The sequence below is a fragment of the Barbatula barbatula genome (assembly GCF_947034865.1).
Source record: "Barbatula barbatula genome assembly, chromosome: 8".
Lineage (NCBI taxonomy): Eukaryota > Metazoa > Chordata > Actinopteri > Cypriniformes > Nemacheilidae > Barbatula > Barbatula barbatula.
The window spans coordinates 2,128,874-2,153,087 of NC_136771.1; the positions used below are offsets into that span (position 1 = coordinate 2,128,874).

The following is a 24,214-nucleotide window of genomic DNA, read 5'->3' on the forward strand; positions in this document are numbered from 1 at the left end:
TATAAAGTACTGCAAGACATAATCTTGTTTTTACTTTTGAATTCGATTTTTCTTAGCCCGCTGGCAAACAGCTTTTTAAGCAAAGTTTCGATTAGGTTATGTTCGATTTCTTTGAAAGCAAGACATAAAATATTGTCCCTTTCTGCTTCTTAAGTACATACAGTATATCTTGTTTAAAGGATGATCGGATCATTTTATTAAAAAAACAAGATGGAAAATCTGAGAAGCATTGCAGTGTACAGATACTGTATGAAATCAGATATATTTAATATGACATGATTCAAATGCTGTAGAAAGTCATCGCTTGAGATCTAAATAAACAAAAAAGCATTCACAACATCAAATGAAAATCTGTTTTTGAATCTGCACCATTTCTGACAGTCACAGCAGCCAATTTAACACACATTATCATCAAACCGTCTCTTCTTAAAATAATAGTTGAACTTGGTTAAAAGAGAACTTTGCACTTCCAATTGAATTAACTTTAATTTCAGCAATTTACTAAACTATCCTGTCAATCTAAATCCGTCAAAACCACAATTGTGCTCCACTCTCTGTGGGATTATATATTCACAAATGATAACTTTACACCCGCTGGACACTTTCAGACTGAAAGGAGACTCGGTCTCAGAGATTTCTCATAAAAGTGTTAGGAGACATAAAAACAGAAGCAACTGAGACTGTAGTAGTGTAAACACATGCATATTTACGGAGGTGTAAAATCAATGTAGATTGTAGAGTTAAATAATCTGGATTTGGGTACATTTAAAGAGAAATGTTGAAAGTTCGTATTGAAAGATTGAATGTGGCTGAACCGTAGACACATCGGAGGGAAGTGCACTGAATAAAATAAGGTGAAACATCAATATGGAAGAGTTTGTTGAGAACAGGGATTATCCTCTGCAATGTTACGCTCACTAAACTCAAGGATTAAACCGTGAAGTACCTGTGGAATAAAAATGAACGGATGACATTATGTAAAAAAAACAGTCTGTTGACTTTCCATAAATCCCAAAGAAAGTATGATAGAGCGTTCCTATGTAAAACAGTGTGTGATATAAATTCCACATATACACATTGAATTCAAAAACACTGAGTAAGAACTAAACTCCTACATCTGTCTGTCTGATAATAGACATCTGACTGTCTGACAGGTCTACCCCTCAATTCTTTTGCTTATGTTCACACATCATTCAGAGATTCTCTCTTCTAGTTTCTAATGATACCCACCAGTACCAGGTCACCTGAGGGTCCGGAGAGCCCGAGGTGATGCAGGTGAAGGTGACTGACTCCAGATAGTCCGCTGTGGCGTTGAAGGCCTGCTGAGGTACAGTCAGAACCGGAGGAACTGTGAACCACACCAAACAAACATGTGCTGGATGTCAGTTTATCACGTATGTTTAACAGAACTACTCAGATGTACGTGTTTGAGTTTGGTTTCGGACAAAATGCGGTGACAGAAAATTGCTAGTATTGTTTTACACGTCAACAAGAAATGCAGAGAAACAAATGGAAATGGAAAAGACCCAACAGAGAACTTGCGGAACATCATTAGCATTGATCTCTCAGCCAATCGATCGCCTCCAAACCGCTTCCTCGCCGCTATTTTCTCTCAGTTCACCATCTTGCAAAAACACGTTTGATCATTCATGAGCTCACACAGAAAACACAGGACTTGCTCACTTAAATCAGACCGTACAAAAAGAATAATAAAGACACACATCTGTCCTATAACCTGTCATGTAGAATGTGGAAAATACAACTTCAAGTTGTTCTCCCAACAAAGGTAATAAAGTAACTCGAACAAAGTGTTTTTTGTAGAAGAAGATTCTTTTGTTGACTGTACTTAGAAATATGAGTGATTGTCAAACGCGCGTCAAGAAGTTTGACCAATTTGCCAAACTGTGTAATCTCAGAAAACCGGTGTTTGAAAGTTCCCAGGATGCATTGCAGAATTTTCAATTCGCAGGTTAAAATGATTAAAATGATTGCTATTTAAGTGTTTGCTGGATATATTTTTAGTTTTTGTTGTCTTTGTAAGTTACCCTTAGTATTTATGTTGAAGTAAATGACGCAGTGAGGACACTACTATAGTGTTAAAAACACAAACAGCTTAAGCAGTTACTTAAGTACAGTGTGTATACAGATTTCTATATAACCTCGCTGTTTGTCTGTATGTCTATCCATTTATCTTTCCTACATTATCTGTCTGTCTACGTCTGTCTAGCAGTCATATTCAACCTGTCTGTCTGTCTGTCTGTCCTACATAATCTCTCTGTATTTCTATGTAGTTTTACCTGCCTGTCTGCCTTTCTGTCTATCTTTAATACATAGCCTGTCTGTCTGTTTGAATATTTTTCAGCAGTTCTATATCACCTGATATAAACATCTTTCTGTCTATCTTTAATACAAAATCTGACTGTCTGTATATTTGTTTAGCAGCACCATATAACCGGTCCATCTGTCTGTGCACCTTTCTGTGCTATTTAACCTGTCTGTCTCTCTATGATTCCCATCTGTCCGTTTTAGTGCCACTCCGAGTTTGTACCGGAGCTAAAGTTTAAAGTTCTGAAAGTTACAGCCTGTTTTCATGTTAAAATTAAGTGTTTCATTTTGAAAGATCACAGGAAATTTGATCTCACATGATATGGGCCCTTTAATAAAAACAGCCTTTATCTTTGGAGAGACTCAATTCTTCAATGTTTCTCCATTGACTGCGCCTGGTTTTCATTATTCAAGAGTTGAAGTCGCTTCACCGAACTACACAGCATCTCTTACTTTTGCAACATTTTTAGCAGTTCAAAATCAATGACTTTAAATTTTCTTACCCGTTCTATTTTTGCCACCGAATGTCAGTTAACTTCAATGCATTTATTTTGAGTCTGACGTCTGTAATGAAACTCTTGAGAAAGTGATTTAACCGTCAAACGGCTCAGCGGCTAAACGCATCAGCGATTGTTTACAATTTAACAACAAACGTTCAATGTCCCTCAAACTTCCAGAAAAACATCCTCATTTGCAAACTGCATCCTGTCTTTGATCGGCCGAATCCATTTGACATGAGAAGAATCAAACAGACCAGGACAGCTTCTCTCGCCGCCCACCACTGGCAGAATCACAATTCCACGCTCTGTGATTTACTCGCTGTAACTATCCGCCGAGTTCAAAGGGCCTGAAATGTCTGGTGATGTGAATCAGTGAAGGACGAGGCAGATGAGATGCCCCCTATCTCGCTGACATTTCCTTTTTAAGGATCAAGGGGACACAGAAGAGAAACTAGCAGGTCGACCCGCCGGATGCTTAAAGTAAAGGGTGTGACTAGAGCACGCTAGTGGACCTGCATGCTAATAACGGCAAGGATGGTTTGAAGAAATTCAGACGAAGGGCTTGGAACATATCAAACATTAGCTCAATAATGTCCAAGTGAGTTTGAATCACACGACAATAAATACACATCATGTCGTTAGAAACTTGTTTTCAAAATGAACACTAGCAGGCGAAAGAGAGCAGCTTGCATCTGAGTTATGTACATATAGATACAATAAACGGCAATATTCTAAATATAACTTTGTAGACCACTTTAATGAATTAATGATTATTTAACGCCAGTCCAGAAGAACTTCCTGTTTTACTACACAAACGTTGCAACAAACAGAATATCTGAAACCAATTATACATTTTGTAAGATATCAAATTTAATAAATAAAAACCAGTGTTTACATCTTGCAAATTGGTCTATAATATTCACATTTAATCCTCACTTACTGTACGTATCATAGAAAGTGACTTTAAAATCTGTAAGCTGCTTATTTAATTACTATGATATTAAAATGTTTGAAATTTTTAGAATAAAAATTGATTTATCATAAATTTCTAAATTTTCCTAAAAGGATTTTATTATAGCAATTGATAAAAGTGTCACCATAAGTCATTCATCTTTAATTTGATCTTATTTTTTGTATTATTACTTTCGTTTCTTTCACTTATACTATAAAGTAAACTTATTAGTAAATGACACAAATAAATAATAAATCAATACCAACATTTAAAAATAAAATTTTTGTAACTTAAGCTATAAGCCTTATTATATGAAAAGCAAATTCTATGTTTTGGTCAAATTGATCTCTTTATCTCAAATATTTTTGCACATTAAACATTAAAAAATATGTTTAATTTACTAGAGTGTTGGCATTATTACTTTATTAAAATATTTGTTACAAACATAATATTCTGCAATTCACATTACAACAACAATACTGACCCTTATGTGAAACAAGAACTAATTCTATATAACTATAACAACTGAACTTAATTGTTTACATCTTCAGCCCATCATCGTAAAGAAATGTGTCTTTAAAAGCAAAACGAGCTTTAAACATAATACACGTTCAACCTGAGCGACAGTTTCCCACAACATCCCTGGTGACCAGCTCTGCTTTATTTGTCAGGAAACCCCCTGACAACACACTTTTAAATCACATTTATCTCATACAGCCTCTATAATTTGTGGTCTTCTGTAAGAGAGCAACAACGATCCAAATGGCTGGCTAACAGATGGAGCTCATATTGAAAATGACTATTTTAATTCAATAAAGAATGACAAACCAAAAAGAAGAGTTTCATTATAACAGCCAGCGATGTTCCACCGTTAGACAGCCAAGGCTAGAAATACATTTACTGGATTCAGTCTTCAGTATGGGATACGAGGTTCAGTCTCTCTCTGCTCAGCGTCTGCTAAGTGATTCAAGCGGCAGGTTGTTCGGTTGCGACGGCAGACGACACTTGCCATGTCTTTGGGATAATAGGACGCGCCTCATTGAACGAGCTTATTGGATCTTCCTGCGCTCTATAAGTGGCTATGCTAAATTGAATGCAACACACGTTTTTTCACCCGTTATTACATCAGTTTAAGAAGTATGAGTTGTGCAAACACTATTGTGTCAGTTCAGGCAGAGCTCGACGCCATCGAATCTCAACGTCGCTCATTTAGCGAAGAGAGGTAAATGAGCTCATTGAAAATCCAGCCGTCGTTTCACGAAGCGAGTGGTTTGTTCGTGAGTCTGGGATGCCTACAGTGTGCCTTAATTGAAACATTTAGTCACAATCTAGCCAGCAGAAAATTGACGTACAGACGCTGTAGATAGAAACACTTAACCGAACAAAAATCTGTTAGTCTGAATGTTTTACATGCAGAAAATCGTTACAAGTAACGTAAAAGACTTTCGACATTATCGTCTGGTGCAGTCCCATGTTGATGAACAAGAACTCCTGAACTAGACACTCAAACGTTTAGCCTATAGAGACTCTTATTCTGTGAGTCTAAAGTAAGTGTGTTGACATTTTCTCTCATTTTTTTCTTCAATAAGTACGAACACTTTGCATCTTCAGTGCCGAAAGGCAGTCACAGACTGTTTGTCTAAGCTGGATAACTTTATTCGTCAGGGCTCTTTGAATTAGCCCCAGTCAATAAGCTGCAGTGTCTCTCAATGAGAAAGTAAACATGATATGCCGCTGTAGGCGAATCCAGTGAAAAACCAGACTTACCATTGACCAGCACAACAATGTCCCGGAAATCAATTTCTCCCCGGGCCTCCACTCGCGCCTCACAGCGGTACACACCCTCATCCGCTTTAGTCACTTTCATGATCTGGAGGTTGTTGTTGGGCAGGACATGGAGCCTGTCTTCATGATGAAAAAGAGACAGAGAGATAGTAAAGCAAACTTAAAAACATATTATGAAGAACATAATGCTATACACAATGCTATAGTTTATGGTTGTTATGCATGATGTTGTGAGTGGTTGCTAGGCAGTTACTAAGGTATTCTGGAGTTCTTTTGAGCAATTTATAATAGGCAGTTGCTAAGGTGCTATGAGTGTTTTTAGGCGGTTGCTAAGGTGTTATGAGTGGTTTTTAGGCAGTTGCGAAGTGTTATGAGTGGTCGTCAGGCAGTTGCTAAGGTGCTATAAGTGTTTTTAGACAGTTGCTAAGCTGCTATGAGTGGTTGTTATGCAGTTACTAAGTGTTAAGAGTGGTTGTCAGGCAGTTGCTTAGGTGCTATGAGTGTATTTAGGCAGTTGCTAAGGTGCTACAAGTGTTTTTAGGCAGTTGCTAAGGTGCAACAAGTGTTTTTAGGCAGTTGCTAAGGTGCTACAAGTGTTTTTAGGCAGTTGCTAAGGTGCTACAAGTGTTTTTAGGCAGTTGCTAAGGTGCTACAAGTGTTTTTAGGCAGTTGCTAAGGTGCTACAAGTGTTTTTAGGCAGTTGCTAAGGTGCTACGATTGTCATGAGTGGATGCTAGACCTTTTTTAAGGTTTTACGTGTTTAACAAAGTTGCTATGGTTTTATGAATGGTTGCTAGGCAGCTGCATAAATATTTGAAGTGTTTTAAAGCAGTTGCTATGGTGTTGTGACGAGTTGTTTGGCAACTAGTGTGCAGCTCTATGTCATTAAAGACAAATACGGATAGATAGACAGACAGATATACAGAGAATCAGACAGATATACAAACACACACACAGGCAAACAGACAGAAACACATTTAAAAAGCATTACGTCTTCAAATCTTAGTTGATTACTAAGATCCTTTTATCCTCTTTCAAAAACCAACAATAATATCTATAATATCAGTAAGATTAATATATATACAATCATAATTTATTGGGTACTTTCAATTGGGAGAAGGGTGTCACGAACCCCCAACATTTATTTTTTCCATTATTGTTATTAAAAATATATTTTTGATTTTTCAAAAATATTACTTTTTGATTTTTAATGATTAAACTTTATATAAAAAATGTGTCCCGGATTTTCATGTCACTACCAAAACATTGAGACTAGAGATTGAGCTGAGACTAGATTTTAGTCAAACTACTACATTTTTTTATCAAGAATCATTACATTTACATTTTACAGACGCTTTTATCCAAAGCGACTTACAAGTAGTATTTTTTTACAGTGGCACATTACTGCAGAGCAATCAGGGGTAAGGTGTCTTGCTCAAGGGCCCTTCAGTCATGACCTGCTGGCACTGAGATTACAACCTGCAACCTTCTGATCACAAGCCCAACGCTCTAACCCCCAGGCCACAGCATCACATTTTTAAATAGCCAAAAATATATTTAAAAAGTAAATTAAAAAAAATCTTAATATGTACATATAATCCTTCTTATTAAATTATATATTATTTTGTTTCGGTAGTGACTAAATGTGGGGCGAGGAAGGATTTTCCAAAACTGCACAAATGCTAGAATTGTTCCATTGATATTATTCAATTTTATAAATAAAGATATGAGTGGATGTATAGATAGATAGATACATAGGGATTTTGGTATCAAAGAACATTTCAGTTGTCACTCAAATATTTTGAATTGATCACACAACTGAAAGCAGCAGGCAGATGGATTTCTGTAAGATGTTCAAGGCATCACGTCATGTTTAAAACCTATACAGCCTTCTGTTCAGAGAAAATCAGCCTGACATCAGTGAGACTGAGCTCAACCTCATCAATCCTCAAAACAACTGTCGCTTTCATTTCAAAGACATTTGCTAAATGAAACACCTTAAGGATTCAAGACAAAAAAAAACACCTTTCGTCTGGTTTTGTCATTTCTTGCTGATAAACACACACTTTTCTCGTCTCATCCAGGAAAGATATTTATAGCCGTGCTCTCTCATTTTCTTTTGAAAACAATCAAAAACCAGAGAAATGACCGTGTTTTAATCTCCCGGGCCAGACGGAGCAGATAGCTTGTCAAACCACTGCCTCTGAATTTCAATTAAAGTTTGGTATTAAAATTAAAAGCCATTCTTCTCATTTCCAGAGAAAAGCTGATATTCATTGTGTGCTTTCCGAATGTAATGAACAAAAACAAGAACCCAGCTAAAAAACGATTATCGTATATATCACTGTATATGGATCATTTTGTGCATATTAAAGCGGCATGGTAATACAACTCGATACCATCCTTTTATCATAGGGTACCACCACAAAATGTCTGTTAGAAACACCGGTAGAGTTCTTACTGTTGGGATCAGATGTGATTTCTCTGTTCTTGTAGAACCAGGAGACGGCAGGTACAGGCGAGCTGATGACATCACAGATGACCTCAGCATCCTCGCTCTGACGAAACTCCTGTGGGGTCTTCACCTCACGAAACGTCAGCTTCTCTGTATGATTAAACAAACACCACACATGAAGAGTTTGACTAGAACATGGTTAGTAGACTTCATAGATGTAAATAACTAATGAGCAATGAGATTCTTTTGAGAACGAAGGCAGATTCTAGAGGTTCAAAAATCTGGTTTTGTGTAGATTTGTAGATTGAACACATATGAGCTCAGTTTGAGACATTGTTGAGATCTCTACTAAAACTCTAATGGACACATTTGTGAAATATCTGAGCTAAATCTTTCATTTGCTCTCCATTGATTCTCCTTGACATCTATGAGAACTAATTACGATATTAAAGAGATCTTATTCGTGATTTTTCTTTCTTCAGAAAAGTCCCTTGTGAACATCTGAGCAATAGAAATGTCCTGAAACAACTTGACACAGAATCATAACGATGAAAAGGATGCCATGGCCTGAATGTGATTTTCTTCCCAGTAAACACATTTCTCTTCTCAGCACATCTCTCTTATTCTGAAAAGATTTGTAAATATTATGAATCTCATAATTAGACTGCAGGCCGGATCGGTCGCGTCGGGGCTTGATTTTACGCGGCGACTATTAAGTTGATTCATTCACTTTTCATTCTCATTGACCTCATTCAAAATAAGAACGATTTTATCTGCTTCTCAATATATTTCTGCTTCAATGACACCGACCGAAGGTCGACAACACACTCTGAAAACTTCAATAAACCTGCACTGCAAGAAATATTTTTGTAATATTTACCAGATAAAATATTTGAGCCATATCACCCTATATCCCAACACTGGATGCCCGCTGGAGCTAAGTAGGGCTGAGCCTGGTCAGTACCTGTATGGGAGACCTCTTCTTCGGAAAAACCTTTTAGCTAGGCTGCTGCTGCTGGAAGATGTGTTAGTGAGGCCAGCAGGTTTATATCATTGTTTACATCATGCAAAACAAAACACAGACATGACTCAGTTTCCCATACTGCGTGCGGTTCATGTCCGGCATCTTTTAGCACTCGGACCGCTCCATCTATCCCCAAATCCGGCTCTATATCAACTGTTTTTATAACATCCATTATTTAAATGCTGTGAACAAACAAGCACCTTAATACGTTTAAATCCCCCCATTCATAAATTTATTTTAACATCCTAAAATAATTTTTTTACATTAATTTGACGGTGACACTTGTATCGGTTAGCATTAGTGAATATAATATTGACTTTGGACAATACTACTAATAATATTCTTACTTTTATTTATAAACATTAATTAAATAAACATATAAAACATAACTATAATAATAAAAATTATATTGGTAACACTTTACAATAAGGTGCTATTTGCTAACAACTAGTTGATGCATTAGCAAACGTGAACTAACAACAACTTCTACAGCATTTATTCATATGAATTCATCTTAATTTCATTATTTATGAACATATTATTAACATATTATTAACAACGTTGTCAATGTCAACATTAGTTAATGCACCATGAACTAACATGAATAACTGTATTGACATGAAGTATTAAAAAATGATGAAAATTGTTCATTGTTAGCTAATGTTTGCCAATCCATTTACTAATGTTAACTAATGTTAACACCTTATTGTAAAGTGTAACCGAAAAGGAATTTACAGGACTGCTCAAGAAATTAGTCACAATTAGGAGCGATTCGTATTAGAATCCAACAAACTCCAACTGGATAAACTTGAACTTTTGTTTTTATTCTATTTGTAAAACATTTTGTTGACCCAGCCAGATTCCGTAAAATTCCCGTAGGTTTCTGAGCAGAACGATTGAGAGAGCCATATACACTCACGATAGATCTCGACCACCACTGTGGCCTCCTGGGTTTGTCCTGTGGCATCCACAGCCTGGCAGCGATATATCCCAGCATCCTCGATGATGGCGTTGTAGACTGTCAATCGAGACCGCACTCCTTCTGTATGCACCACCACTCGCTGGTTTGAGATGATGCGTTCACCTTGAGGGTTAAACCAGTTTATGCTAACTGGCTCCCCAATAGCTGACAAAACCGAGAATAAACATGTGAGTGCAGACAACAATCAATTACATCATCAATATCATTAGATGTAGATCTAATAGATGAATAAAACATGCTCTACCACACTTTCTGTAATGATATTCTAACTCATATTTGTCTTCGTTTCCAACACAATTATCTGAACATTCTTAAAGGGACCGTTGACCCCAAAATGAACATTCTGTCATTGTAGTGAGGTAGGCGGGACAAGAGCCGGGATTCCAGGCCACGGAGGAGATCGGGAGCATAAGAGGACGAGCGACCGGACCGTCAGTGAGAGAGAGAGGACCAGGCCTGGCATTTAGTTATGGTTTGTGTGTGTCGTCGGCAGTCGTCCGTGAGGGGCTGCCGGCTGTCTATTTACGTTTATATTTATTAATTAAAAGTCGTTTGCCGGTTCCCGCCACCTTCCTTCCTTTTATGGATCTGTGTTACAGTCATCATTTTCATCAATTTTATATTATTCTGTATACATTTCTTGGTTCTCATGAACACAGAAAGATATCTGAAAGAATGTTTGCAACCCAATAGATCTTGGAAAACAAACACCAATGGATATTATTCACTTTTGGATTTTGTGTAAATTTGCCTTCAGAGTGAATATACATTGTTTTAAGAATGCGTAATGTCCAATTGACCATTCGCAAAACCTGCATCAAAATGCAGCAGTATTGTGTGCTTATAGAATGATTCATTGTGCGTTTGTGTCTTCAGGGTGGACGGGGTCTCTAACGCCCCCCTCACTTCTGCTGTGTGATCAATGTGGTTGTGATCCTCCAGCTGGATATTGACAGAGCCGGTGTGACACATCAGACAGACGAGATTCAGGGAAAAGTAATGCATTTAGGGGCAAACAGTGTGTGATAGACCAAAAGAAATGAATGTGTCGTCATGGCAACAACAGGACGTCTGTGTGGGTAATCGGGCATTGGGAAAGTTCATCACTCTGCTGTCACACCGCGTTTCAACAGGTGGAGTCAACAGGTGGGCAGAGAAGTGGCCTATACGGAGACGTGCTGAAACTGCCAACAGATGCTGGTGACTAACAGAGTGTATCTGTCATATCTTTAATACCTGTGCACAAAAAATATATGTATGACTAATGCAAGACCAGACTGAAGGTCTCTGTATGAAAACGTTTGAATTAAATAATGTTTTCCGTGTCCGCTGCATATTAAACCGTAGTACAACAGAACATTACCATAGTGAACAGTAAAGTATACTACAGCAGGGGTTCCCAAACGACCCCCAAAATAACAAATAACAGTGCCAGGGACTCGAGACCCCCACTATCCTCGAAGGTGGGTAAAGTGTACAAACGTTGCCCACAATTGTGCAAATGCACTTATTAGGTCTATCTAAACACGCACATATAGAACACAGTCTAACATAATATTATTTTATAGTTATTTACTCATTATTTTACTAAAACAGGAACTATTACCACGGATGATAACATTTCTTTAAACTGACTCGAATGCTGATGGATGTCCTCTTTATGCAAACGCCGGCCTCCTTTAGTACCTGAGGACGATGGGCTTTCTGTCTGCGGCGTTTCTCCGCCGTCCTCCCTGTGTTGACTTTGGTCGAACGTTTCATTTTGACAAATAAAGATATGCTTCACTTAATCCATGAAAAAGAATCTGTTTGGGACTGTTTAGCATGGTGCTGTAAATGAACTTGCTGCACCTCAACGTATGCAGTTGCTAATGTGGTTAATGTGACGTAATCACCATTAAAATATAAAAAAATTTTTTTGAACCCCTGTACTTCAATATTTAATAAAGTTTATCCAGGCATTTACTTCACTGTAGTTGATAGTACTAATGCATAACACTTTCATTAATAAAGTTAATAAAAAATAGTAATTACTATAATATACTACACTACTAAAATGTACTACAGTTTGCCATAGTACATACAACATAGTAAATGCAGTAATTATTAGTATTTATTACAAATTAGGTACTATGGTATTTTATGTGGTTTGTTGGTATTTTATGCATTGCCTAGCATGTATTGAATTAATGCTTAACACATGCATGCATAAACACATGCATATACACCTGCACAAAGACAAACACTTGCACAGAAATACACACACACTAGGGGTTGAACGACCTCTCGAATAGTCGACTAGTTCGTGCAACCCCTAACACACACACACACACACACACACACACACACACACACATATATGCATAAACACACACGCACATGCATGAACACACAAAAGCATGCATACACGCAAAAACACACAAAAACATGCACGCACATCACAAACACACATGCATAGACGTCCACACACATTAATAATGCCATCGCAAGTACTGATGCAAATGCAATTACTTAAAGCCTTATTTACACAATAATTAAAAAAGAAACCTGGCAGTAAATGTAATCAGATTAATCAGAGATGAGCAACGTCTGTGTGCTGGAAATGACGTTCAACAAGAAGTCATGTCAAGCTTTTATCAGAGTAAAGTGTCAGGGTTACTCTTCAACAACCGTACAAACTAAAAGCATGATGGGAAACCACGTCCTGATGTCAGAGCTTAGGGATCATTGACTCGCGGCCAACAGTGATGTTCTATTCACGCCTCTCCATTAAATTCATGACTGCTTTCCAGTGGAGACTTTGATTACAAAATACACATCTAACTCAACTTGTGTGGTGCTTACGGTTCAGATGTGCATCTTCAATAAAGTTCAGCAGGATGACATCTTACCTGTGCAGGTGAAGAACTTGGACTCTCCAACACTCAGCTCCACTTTATTAAGCGATATCGACACCTGAAGCAAAGCTGTGAGAGAAAGAGAATACGAGACAACCATTTATCACAGAAAAACAGACATCATGTCTGTTCACTGCACAGGGTCTACTTCCGTCACCCCAACAGTTTAACATCTCAGTTGTTTTTAAGAAAACTATTGAAAACCATGTTGAGCACAATACCGTAAATAATACAACAAACGAAATGAGCTTAAATCATTGACATGTATCAGAATCCTTTGATAAGAAATGTTAATTTCACCATGTTTCATCATCATTGACTTTATTAATCTCCCCAGATGTTTCAAAACAACCCAAAATCCTTTTATCAAGCATATGTACGATTCTAAATGCAACACCGAACCAGCCTACAGATGGCAGTAATAAGATGCCAGGGCATCGCTTATCTCCGCAGTTGCTGTATAAATCTTTAACACGTCATGTCGGTCGCTGATTTATTTCTCTCAGGGAAGCGGGGTGAGGAAGAACAGCCCATCTCTTTATTGTGGGTCTGTTGCAGTTTTTCACTAGCTAGCGGCGGGTCTCCTCAGACTCTGCTAAGAGCGAGCATGTCTAAATTAGGAAGCCGGAGCTGATTAATGACCAAAGTGAAGCCCTGAACTCTGAAATTAGAGACCGCAGTCATCTCACGAGTCATTGTCACCTGATGAGCAAGAGAAGGGTCACACGGCCGCAAGAGGCAAAAGTGCATGTGCGCTAACTACAGTCACGTACTACAACACTGTAAAGTCAATGCTTATAATTTGAATTTTGCCCAAAGGCTCAGATACAACCGCCAGCATTTGTTGGGAAACAATGAGGCTGGATGAATATTTTATATCAAATCCCACATGTCTTACTTAAATTACTATATAATATAATATACTATATTATATTTGTTTCTTTTGTAACCTAAAGTTCCAATTGGATTTTATACTGTGAATGCTTAGCATAAAAAATTTACCAATGCAAGGCCACGTAAATTCACGAATGGGAGGTCATTGATGGATTGATGGAAAGTCAATATTAAGTTAATATCTTAAATGTTGTGATTTGCACTCCTTACACAAATGAGTTTAAAAAAGTATTAGTTTTACTGTCACTCAACCGTTATTTACTTAAATAATCTGATCTCATGGGAATTCATTACTATTTTATGGGGTGGCTATTTCATATGAACCATACAAAAACGTGCAATTATTCATAAAACGCAATACTTGAAGCCCCTCCTCTTAACCCACCCCTTAACCTCACGTCACATGTGTGAAAGCAATGCATAAGAATAAGATTGTAAACAATTAATAGGAATTTTCCACCTTGTAAAATTGTTTCGAATTCCTGTGAGATTGTATTGGCTTAAATAACGCTTGGATAACAAAGTTAAACCGTTCAACCTTTCTAATGAAAAATAGTTTGTGAAGAAAAAACTCTTAAAACTCTTAAAACTACAAAATACATAAAATGTGAAACATAAAAGTTGGTGAACAAAAACACGCCAGATTGATCAATGGCACCGACTAGTTTTGTTAGACATTATTTCGGATGAACTTTTACTATTAGATAGACAAAGACACATTGAACGTTTGGCTTTTTTCCATCTACATGACATCCTTGGTACCCATCACACGGGCACACTGCTTCTCGTATCACTGTTATGCTGTTGACACCCAGATCAACATCTCGTTTCACCTGGAAGGTACCACTGTAGCAGCTTGCATAACAGCCTGCCTAGAAGACATCTCAGCTTGGATGAAAGCGCATCACCTCCAGCTGAACCCGGCCAAGACAGAACAACTCGTGTTACCGGCACACCCTGCGGTGCAACACAATCTCACCATCCAACTCCTTCCAAAACAGCCAGGAACCTCTGAGTCATGTTTGATGAACAGCTGTCCATCAAAGCTGTCAAAGACAACGCGGTCATGCCGATATGCCTTATTCAACTTTCGCAAGGTTTGACGCTACCTAACTGAGCATGCGGCACAAGTCCTTGTCCAGGCCCTGGTAATCTCAAGGTTGGATTACTGCAATGCTCTCCTTGCTGGTCTTCCTGCAAAGGCTATCAAACCACTTCAGCTGGTTCAAAACGCAGCAGCACGCCTCGTCTTCCAACAGCCCAAAAGGTTCATGTGACACCCCTTTTCATCTCTCTCCACTGGGTAGCTTTTGTTGAAACTAGTAACTTTGTATTAGCACCGATTTTATTATTGCTCCTGTATGACATCTCGCTTATTGCTCCCTGAACTCTTTGTAAGACGTTTTGGATAAAAGCATCTGCTAAATGACTAAATGTCAATGTAATATAGATATTACAGTGGATTTTGTTCACCAATCAATTATTTTGCCTTCTTTATCATTTGTTGCATCAATATGGTAAATTTAGTAACACAACTCCTCAGAGTCAGGTCTAGTATGTTGATAGTGTCTGATTTTTACATTGGTTTGATGCCTGGGTACATAGACCAATGTCTTTGAAAGACATAAGATGCAAAAAAATATATTTATAGTCATTATATATATATATATATATATATATAAATATATATCAGGATATATAATATTCACACAATATGTGTGTATGTGCGCCTATATATTGTATGTATATATAACCCAACTTCAATTATTAACTAACATCATGTTTTACCGTCAGATCTGTGCATTCAGAATAAACCGTCGCCACCGATGAAAGTGTGTAATAACTGTAATTAAACACATGAGCGAAACGTGCCGCCGGCGTAGAAACACTCGGCTGTCCCTGTCTGTGATTTGAGTTTCAGGGACTGTGTGATTCTCTCTGGACACACGGGGGTTAACAGAAGGCAGAATTGCCGCAGAGACGTGCTAAAAGAGTGGCATTGCATGCTGGGATAGTTTCAGAGCAGAATGGGGTTTGCACTCACTGAAAGCCCCTGCAGCATCAATACGGCTTTCGTCTCCCACCTGGGACTCCAGTTAAGAACTTTTGTGTCATTGTTCATTAGCATGTTTCTGTTAGCTCTCTGCTGTTTAAACGATCTTTAAAAATCCCACATGCACCTGCGAGCATCCATTTGCACCCACCCCCAACCCTGCAGCTTTACTCTTTTTACTTTATGATCGTCGCCTGGAGCGGTAACGCGTCTCACTGGAACATTAGGCAGATTCTGTGTAGTTTGTATTTACTTGTTTGCGACCCTTATACTGTGTATTTATGTGACTTTTAAAATTACACTATGCCTCTCTATCGCCATCGCTGTTTGAAACATACAACTGCAGGCTGCTTTACGTACTTTTCTTTGAAGTCAAACTTTTTGCAGTCAAAGCCCACCCAACTTGCGACACACACCTCAAAGAATCTTCCACAAAGTGCAACCTTTCTGCAATAGTTCCTCGGTCACTCTGCGTCTCTCAGTGGACTCGACAGAAGCCCGGAATGCCGCACCATCAGAAGTTCATAGTTTAACCGATTTGTCATGAAGAGTAACAGTAGCATGTGTTTTAAGTCTGTGCCCGAGGCATTGAGCTTCTCTCGCTCAATGTTTACCAGCTCAAATGTCATTTGTGAAGTCGGTGACGCTTTGTTTATCCCTGCAGTGGTGTGTGACGAATGACGATGCCACCCAGCTGGGGTGATCTTGACATAAACCTTCCATATATTTCATATACAGTCCACGTGACTCAACCATGGCACCCCTATTGGTCCCCATGACCCTGTAGAATACAGCCAAACGTTCTGAAACACTCACGCAGTGTTCGTTTACAGTTCTTTCCACATTTTCGAATAATAGTAAACTCATCGAAATAACAAATTTAACCAAATAAATCGTAACTAGGAATTATGTTTTGATTAAAAGAACAAATATCCAACCTTTGCTTAGACTTTGTACAAATGTACAACATTTTAGTTTTCTAATGAAAGAAATTACGATGTTAGCGCAATTATATTTTGTCAACAAAAGTAATTTTCAAACATTTAAACACGTAAGGCATGGGCCGCTATGACATTTTGACGGTATGATATCCTTAAGCCAAAATATACCGGTTTGGTGTCGGTGAGTGTGTTGATTTTTCCAGTCTCCTACTTTCTCATCTCTGTTGTCTCGCTGAGTTCAATAACAAAACTTTTATCATTTACAAAGCCACAGCCGTTCCACAGTTAACAGGTCTGCGAAATAAGCTCTTAGTGTGACCACAAACCAACATGTTTCACACGGATAGGACCCCCGCCACGACACTGACTGTTACAACCGAAGACCGTCTCAAGAACCTTCTCTACGAGTCCAAACACACAGTTAGACAGCAGGAGTCTGAGCAATCGTCCCCGCTGAGCTGACGGCACCCCCACCGATACTGTCACCTCCACAACACTGAATACTCCACCATTAAAACACATTCACACGATGACAGTTGGAGGGGAGCCAAACCCATGTCCCCATTCTTATGACACCAGACTAGAGTCTGTATATGCATTAACAGTATTTGCTTATTATTTTAATATAACGTATCTGTTGCTATTGTATTTTTACTTTATGTACGGGTTTGCCCAACCTGATCTCACGCGAATTTAAATTCATATTCTAGTTTAAATATGCGATCTGAACTTTTTATCGTCATCTCTGTGTGAAACAAAACACTGAAGGTTGCTTTTTTACAGTCCATGTGAAAATTTTACATTTCCACATTCGTAATTAAACCTCTTGTGCTATGAAAGAGCAATCTGTGAGCAATAAAATGTCGTTCTGGCTCTAGTTTTATGAATAGATAAAATACTGCAGTAGTTAAATATTTCAAGGTTGGTGTTGGATAATATTACCACAATACTGTTGGCATGGTTGGCAAATGTTTCTTTTGCTTTTCAAAGAAAATACCATTTGGAAAAACGTGATCGCTCAGGAAATAGTAACAGAGTATTTGTATTTGACTGATTTATTTCCTAAGCTCTTTATCTTGTCTTCTGTTTGATTTTTAAGGTAAAGTCTCATCTTTTCTCATATAGACACTGAAAATCGTCTAGATCAGTCAGACTCCAAACTAATAAGATCACGCATCTATTTCAGTTATTCATCCATGCAGCAGAAATTCCTCCCATCATCTCATCTGAAGCCGATCCTGTAATTCATTGTTCATATACTGTCTATAGCTTAATAACAGGTAAAATTCGAGGCTTCTGATTTATGCGTAATATCTAAATATCATTGCAATCTTCCCCAAAAACAGGAAAGATGGCTACATCTCTTAAATAAACCTCTCGTCACTGCTCATTTGGAGGAGAAATATTCAAACAGTCGATGAGTGAGAAGAAATCAGATCTTTCTCAGTTGTTGTAAGGGTTTAATCTGGGGTGAATGTTGAACAATAACATCCCTGCTTTAATGTCCGTCTCTGTAATTGCAGACTCTGTTTGTCTTTTGTTTTATATTCTCATGACGTGATGCTGGAAACACGGCCCAGACCTGATTTTAGTGATGGATGTGAGATGCACAGTAACAGTTCATTATTCTGCACTTGGAAGTTTGCCCTGCAGCATGGATTTCTGAATGTGGTATTTTTGGATGTTTGTGCCCAGCATGCGCTTGTGCATTTGGGCTCCCAATTGTTTTTTTCTGAAGCTAAACAAGCAAGATTTTGTCAACTAAATAAGCAAAATGGTGAGCAACCTGACCAGCTTCAGTATCTATGTTCATCAAAATAAACAAGCCTAAACCAGCCTTATGCAGCATCAACCAGTGTGCTATCCTTAAAACTATATTAACATATTTTGTTGAATTTTCAGTTTTAAAGCTAAGAATGTCAACCAGGAAAAGTTAAACGTTATTTTTTTCCAAACTGTTCAATATTCATCTAATGGAGCATAGGCATATTCTGTGGGGGCAGAATAACCAGCCTGATGCACAATAAACTAACATAAACCACGATGCAGCATAATCCAGCTTGATGCAGTATAATCTGTCCAAAACCAGTATAAACCACCTGATGCTGTCAGGACTAGCCAAGAAGGAGAACCCAAACACAGGCAGCGGGTACAAAAACTCAGAACTTTAATTGACAAAATAAAGACCCACGAAGCAAAACAATAAAATAACAAAAACATATTCGAAACGAAAAATTCTCACGAGGGGCAGAGAAAAGGAACAACAAAACTAAACACTTTTATGGAACTAGACAGGACTGGAATACTTGAACTAAGACACAAGGTAAGTACAGTATATAAACAAAGCAAAATGAAACAGCACAGGACAGCTAACACAAGGGCACGAAATAGGTGAACTAACAAGGGATAATTACACTAGGCACGAGAAAAGGCAAAATACAGGGAAGAAGGTAGTAGACGAGGAAAGGAGGGGACAGGGTCAAGACACGACAGGGGAGCACATGGCCATCATAACAAACAATGGCCATGTGCTTCCTCAAAAAACACGTGGGACTGATCCTGCCAAAAGCCTAGAAAAGCAAAACAGGGTGAGGCAGGATCATGACAGATGCAGCATAAACCAGTTTAAGACATCATAAACTAACATAAATCAGCCTGATTTACCATAATCCATTCAAAACTAGCATAAACATGCCCGATGCTGCATAATTTAACATAAACCAGGCTGATGCAGCATAAACCATCTTAAAACAGCATAAATTAACACAAACCAGCCTGATGCAGCATCAACCAGTCTAATTCAGCATAAACTAACACAAACCAGCATGATGCAGTATAAACTAACATAAACCATCTTAAGACATCCTCAATTAACATAAACCCGCCTGATGCAGCATAAACCAATTTCAAGACATCATAAATGAACATAAACCAGCTTGATGCAGCATAAAACATTTTAAGACATCATAAAATAACATAAACCAGCCTGATGCAGCATAAACCAGCTTAAGGCATCATAAACCAGCCTGATGCAGCATAAACTGGTCCAACGTGTGATTAACATTTCTCTGCCGCGTGTCTACATTTAGAATAACAAACTTGCGCGCACAAAAGACACAAAATGTGAATTGAACCTAATGCATCAAAAAACATAAACCAGCTTAAAAACAACAACAACCTGGTAAGGTATAAAACATTCGAATGCAGCACAAACCAATATAAGCCGCCATAATGAATAAAAGAAGAAATTCTTAGCTTCGTATACTGTGGTAGGCTAACTGAGAGTCGAATTTTGCATTGTTGTTCATATTGTTTTCCTCTACTTTGTAAGACGCTTTAGATAAAAGCAACTGCTAAATGATTAAATGTAAATGTAGTGAAGCATACATTAGCCTAATGCAGCAAAAACAAGCCTGGTACAGCATAAACCAACTTAACCAGCCTAAAGCCTTTTAAACCAGCCTGATTGATATTCTGTACACTTAAATTAAAAATTGATATGTAGATACAGTTTTGGGGATTTTTAACACACTCATTTACAATCTTATAACTCAATCAAATTGCCTTAGTTTTGAAAACGCAAGAGGTCAAATACAGTAAAAGTATGTTTTCCATACTGTCCTGATAATAGTCTAACAATAACTGAGAGATCTGAAACTGAACCATACAGTCTCAGGGTCAACTTCGATCACCTACACTGATTATTGATTTTTACAAAATGGATGTTTAAGTTCACTTGCCATTAGAGTGCAAACGTTCATTCTGTCCTAAAAATCAATAGTTTTCCAGGAGATGTAAAGCAGTGCGACTCCTAACAGTCACAAAACCTCCCCGTGTACCGCACAACTAAACAAAATACTGTGAGCATTGAGCAAAGATTCAATTTTTCTCAAATCTCAGTGACCCTGCCTCCCCAAACAAGCCCTGCCTCATTACACTCATCGTCGCCCGCTGACACGAGACTATAGAGGGGACGTACCATCACAAAGTCATTCATCTCCAGACGCATGCGGGGTCAGCGAGCCCTCAGACGGCACGCAGGCCGCATCTCTCTCTAATGAGCTTTCAATTGTGTTCTCTCTCTTCAGCGCTTTCTCAAGCATGTTTGAGTGAATGCTGACCCACAATGCACCAGTGAGACGAGAATGAAAAATCTCATCAGAGATGCTGCGCTTCGCTGTCGGAGGTCAGACGCGGTCCGCTCACATGTGCTCGGAGGCTTGAGGTGCGAGACTGCCACTTCTGTGTGATGTGAAAACGACGGGTTAGAATTACAAAAGTTTGGAAAAACTTGAGGGTGAATAAAGTATAACAGAATTGACTTCACCCAAAAATGAAAGTTCTGTCATCATTTATATAAATGTATTAGTTATGATGAACACAGAGACAGATATTTGGAAGAATGCTTATAACCAGACACATTTTTCCCCCCATTGACTGCCATAGTAGGAAAAATTACTTTATCATGTATTTTGCTTTGTTGAACATTAAAAGATATTTTGAAGAATGTAGGACAGCAAACAGTTCTGGGGCACTTTTGACTACCATTGTTTTTTCCTACTATGGGAGTCAATGGGGGGCAAAATCTGTCTGCTTATAAGCATTCTTTCAAATATCTTTCTCTGTGCCCATCAGAACAAACACATTTATACACATTTTAAAAAATAAGGATGTTAGTAAATGATGACAGAATTTCATTTTTGAGTGAAGCATCACCTTAAAGCCAGAATATGTACATTTGGACCGGTAATGGGTGCACGTTCGAAACAACAACATAGGGCGAAGCTAAATGATGTTATGTACGAGAGTGGAATTATGGGACCATCCAGAGGCGTCGGAGATCGCCCATCACATTCACGGGTGAGGAAATGAATCGTTTTTCATGAGAAACGTGGAATGTAATGCTACTTTAGCCTGCAAATCATATTGGACTTTGTCAATTGATTTGGTAGCGAAATGCTACACAGTTTTACGTGTTTAAAACAGTCATACAGTCGTCATTTAAAAAGTAAACTACATTTACGCTTTTTGGGGTTTCCTTTCCAAGCAGTTAATAATGAGATCTCTGATTTTGGATCGCATGCTGCTGAGATCACAAATATTTCAAGAGATTAATAGGAAAATAAAAACAGACAAATTGTTTTGGTCGATAAAAGATGGTCAAATGCATGTGCGTGCATGTTTACAAACACGGTTTTGAATATGTTCATAAATGCAGCAATATTTTCAAGTGCAGCACATGGATATTTCTAGCCCTCGTTTCGGATGTTATTGACTCTCTGATTATGTGTTTGGGATGTGTGTGCAGGTGTTTTCTGAAGATGTGTGTGTTTAAGGCATGTATCAATACCAGAGGGGGAGAAGCCTAAATTGGGTTTAGATTGCTTTAGAAGCCTTAAGGATGTGGGGTGAGTTGCCATGGAGACGAGAAAAGTTAAAGCCAAAGGAGCTGCTAATGAGCTTTCGAAACCCATCCACACACATACGCACACACATTAAATACACAAAACCCGTCAGTCTCTTACAGTATATAACAGCATTATTTTAGAAACATCACAACTGTCAAATACAAAACCTGTCTAGAACCGGAAGTGTCTTTATTATTGTCACCGTGCTGCTTACTCTCTTTACAAATTATTATTATTGGAATTGGAAAATATTATACATACTGGTAGAAAGGTATTCTCCACTTACTGTTGGCTTCATGTCCAGCAAAGTGTTTTAGTGTGGCTAAAAACCTCCAGACGCGTTTCTGAAAATGTGCCTGTTTTTTCATCTCAGACCCTTTGGTTGCTATGATACAAAATATCCGCTGAAGAAATGTGTTACTATCAGATTTCTCCCATAGTTTGATTTATAAACAAATGTTCATTTTGTGGGATATTATCTGGTACAGACACGGACACTTGGACAACAGAAATAGTTGAATCTGCATTTTAAAAGAACGATGCAGCCGGTGGGTTGATATTTGTCCCACCCCTCTTTCACCGTGATTGGACAGCTAAGTAAAAAGGGACATTGATAAATGCTGCGTTCTACTCAAAGTTGAACACACCAGCTGATAAAGTGTTGCGCTTTCATCGTAAACAACTGGAAAATGCTGAATTAAATAGCATTAAAAGAGAACTTGTAATCTACGTTCAATGATAATCAATGACTACTTCAATGCATCTCTACTCTGTATAAAATAAAAAACATACAGATGTAAATTGTATATACTGATTATACAAATAGTACTAGGATGTTTTCAAGACTTCAGCTAAATTTCCATGGCTAAATCAATACTAAAGATCTTCCCCTTAACGCCACAGTAAGATGCATTACTGCTGTTATTCTAAACCCACCGCTAACAATCAGAAAGTCCCCAAAGCCAGAGAACCCCCGAGCGTTACTACAACACATCCACAGAAAAACAATGGAGCGCTGTGCATATTCATAAAGCATCAGTGAAGGGTTTAACTGCTGATGCTGCACTTGGCATGATGGCACGCCAGCTCTAGTTTGTTTTGGAAGCTCTCACAGGCCTTTCAGATAGCGCTGGGATTAAAAGTGTCGGCACACCGCCAGCGGTCCAACAGAATAAAAATGTTAAAGAAACGCAGAGCGTCTACGACTGATTATTATACCGGAAGAATTAAGAAGCAGAAAATATTCAAACCCTCAAAGCGTACAGTTATCAAACATCATCTGAACTAAACTCACGTGAGATTTAGCCAAGACGCCTGAATAATCTTCAGTCAGAAATCTAACACTTCTCCATCAGAGTTTCACAAGAGATGTCAACAACGTCTCAAACTGAGCTCAGATTTGCCAAGTCTGCAATCAAAAGTCAATATTATTCAAGATGTCAATTTTGAACATTCTTCATCAGATTTACCCAAAGCCAGATGATTTGAACTCTACTATACATTTACTTTACACCTCCACCTTTATGGGTGCGTTCCGGTTTTATTCCTTCCATGCAATTTTAAGAGAAAACCTTAGTTCAATAATAAAATAAACGAATATTCTCCTGAGCTGAAAGAGTTTTCATCATCATTCCACTAACAGACAACAGGTTGCGGTACTTCCGGCAGATTTGACCAGCAGCTATGAACCAACTAGCATGTCACATAAACCCAATGAAATCCACTCCATCGAGCAGTAACTAGACGACACCCTCATAAATTCACAAGTATCGACGATCGTACACGTTTGTGAGCTCATAAAGATTATTCATGAATTCTCACGGTCAATATTCACGCCTATTATCACAGACATAAAAGGCGGAGTTTGCTGATGCGAACAATCCCACGATGCTGTTCATCCTAACCCATACTCACATGCCCATTTACATTGCTGCTGTGACCTCCTCATGTGTGCACTGTTTGTGTAAAGCATTTTTGTTTTATCCTCATTTAACAGCT

The 24,214-nt window shown here is 38.2% G+C and overlaps 1 protein-coding gene across 5 annotated transcripts in view; it reads right to left on the bottom strand.

Moving 5' to 3' along the window:
- LOC306897128 (neural cell adhesion molecule 2) overlaps positions 1–23,930 on the bottom strand; it is a 45,988-nt gene extending 22,058 nt beyond the window's left edge. For 4 of the 5 annotated variants that reach the window (XM_079461614.1, XM_079461612.1, XM_079461616.1 and 1 more), the window contains exons 1-6: positions 22,503–23,930; positions 12,915–12,989; positions 9,961–10,167; positions 8,024–8,167; positions 5,545–5,682; positions 1,231–1,348 (exon numbers count right to left, since the gene is read on the bottom strand). In XM_079461614.1, the coding sequence (XP_079317740.1) occupies positions 1,231–1,348; positions 5,545–5,682; positions 8,024–8,167; positions 9,961–10,167; positions 12,915–12,989; positions 22,503–22,584 (764 nt within the window). In that variant the 5' untranslated portion in view covers positions 22,585–23,930. The remainder of the gene's footprint in view (positions 1–1,230; positions 1,349–5,544; positions 5,683–8,023; positions 8,168–9,960; positions 10,168–12,914; positions 12,990–22,502) is intronic. The other variant, XM_079461613.1, reaches the window with a different exon arrangement.
- Between the last annotated feature and the right edge of the window lie 284 nt (positions 23,931–24,214).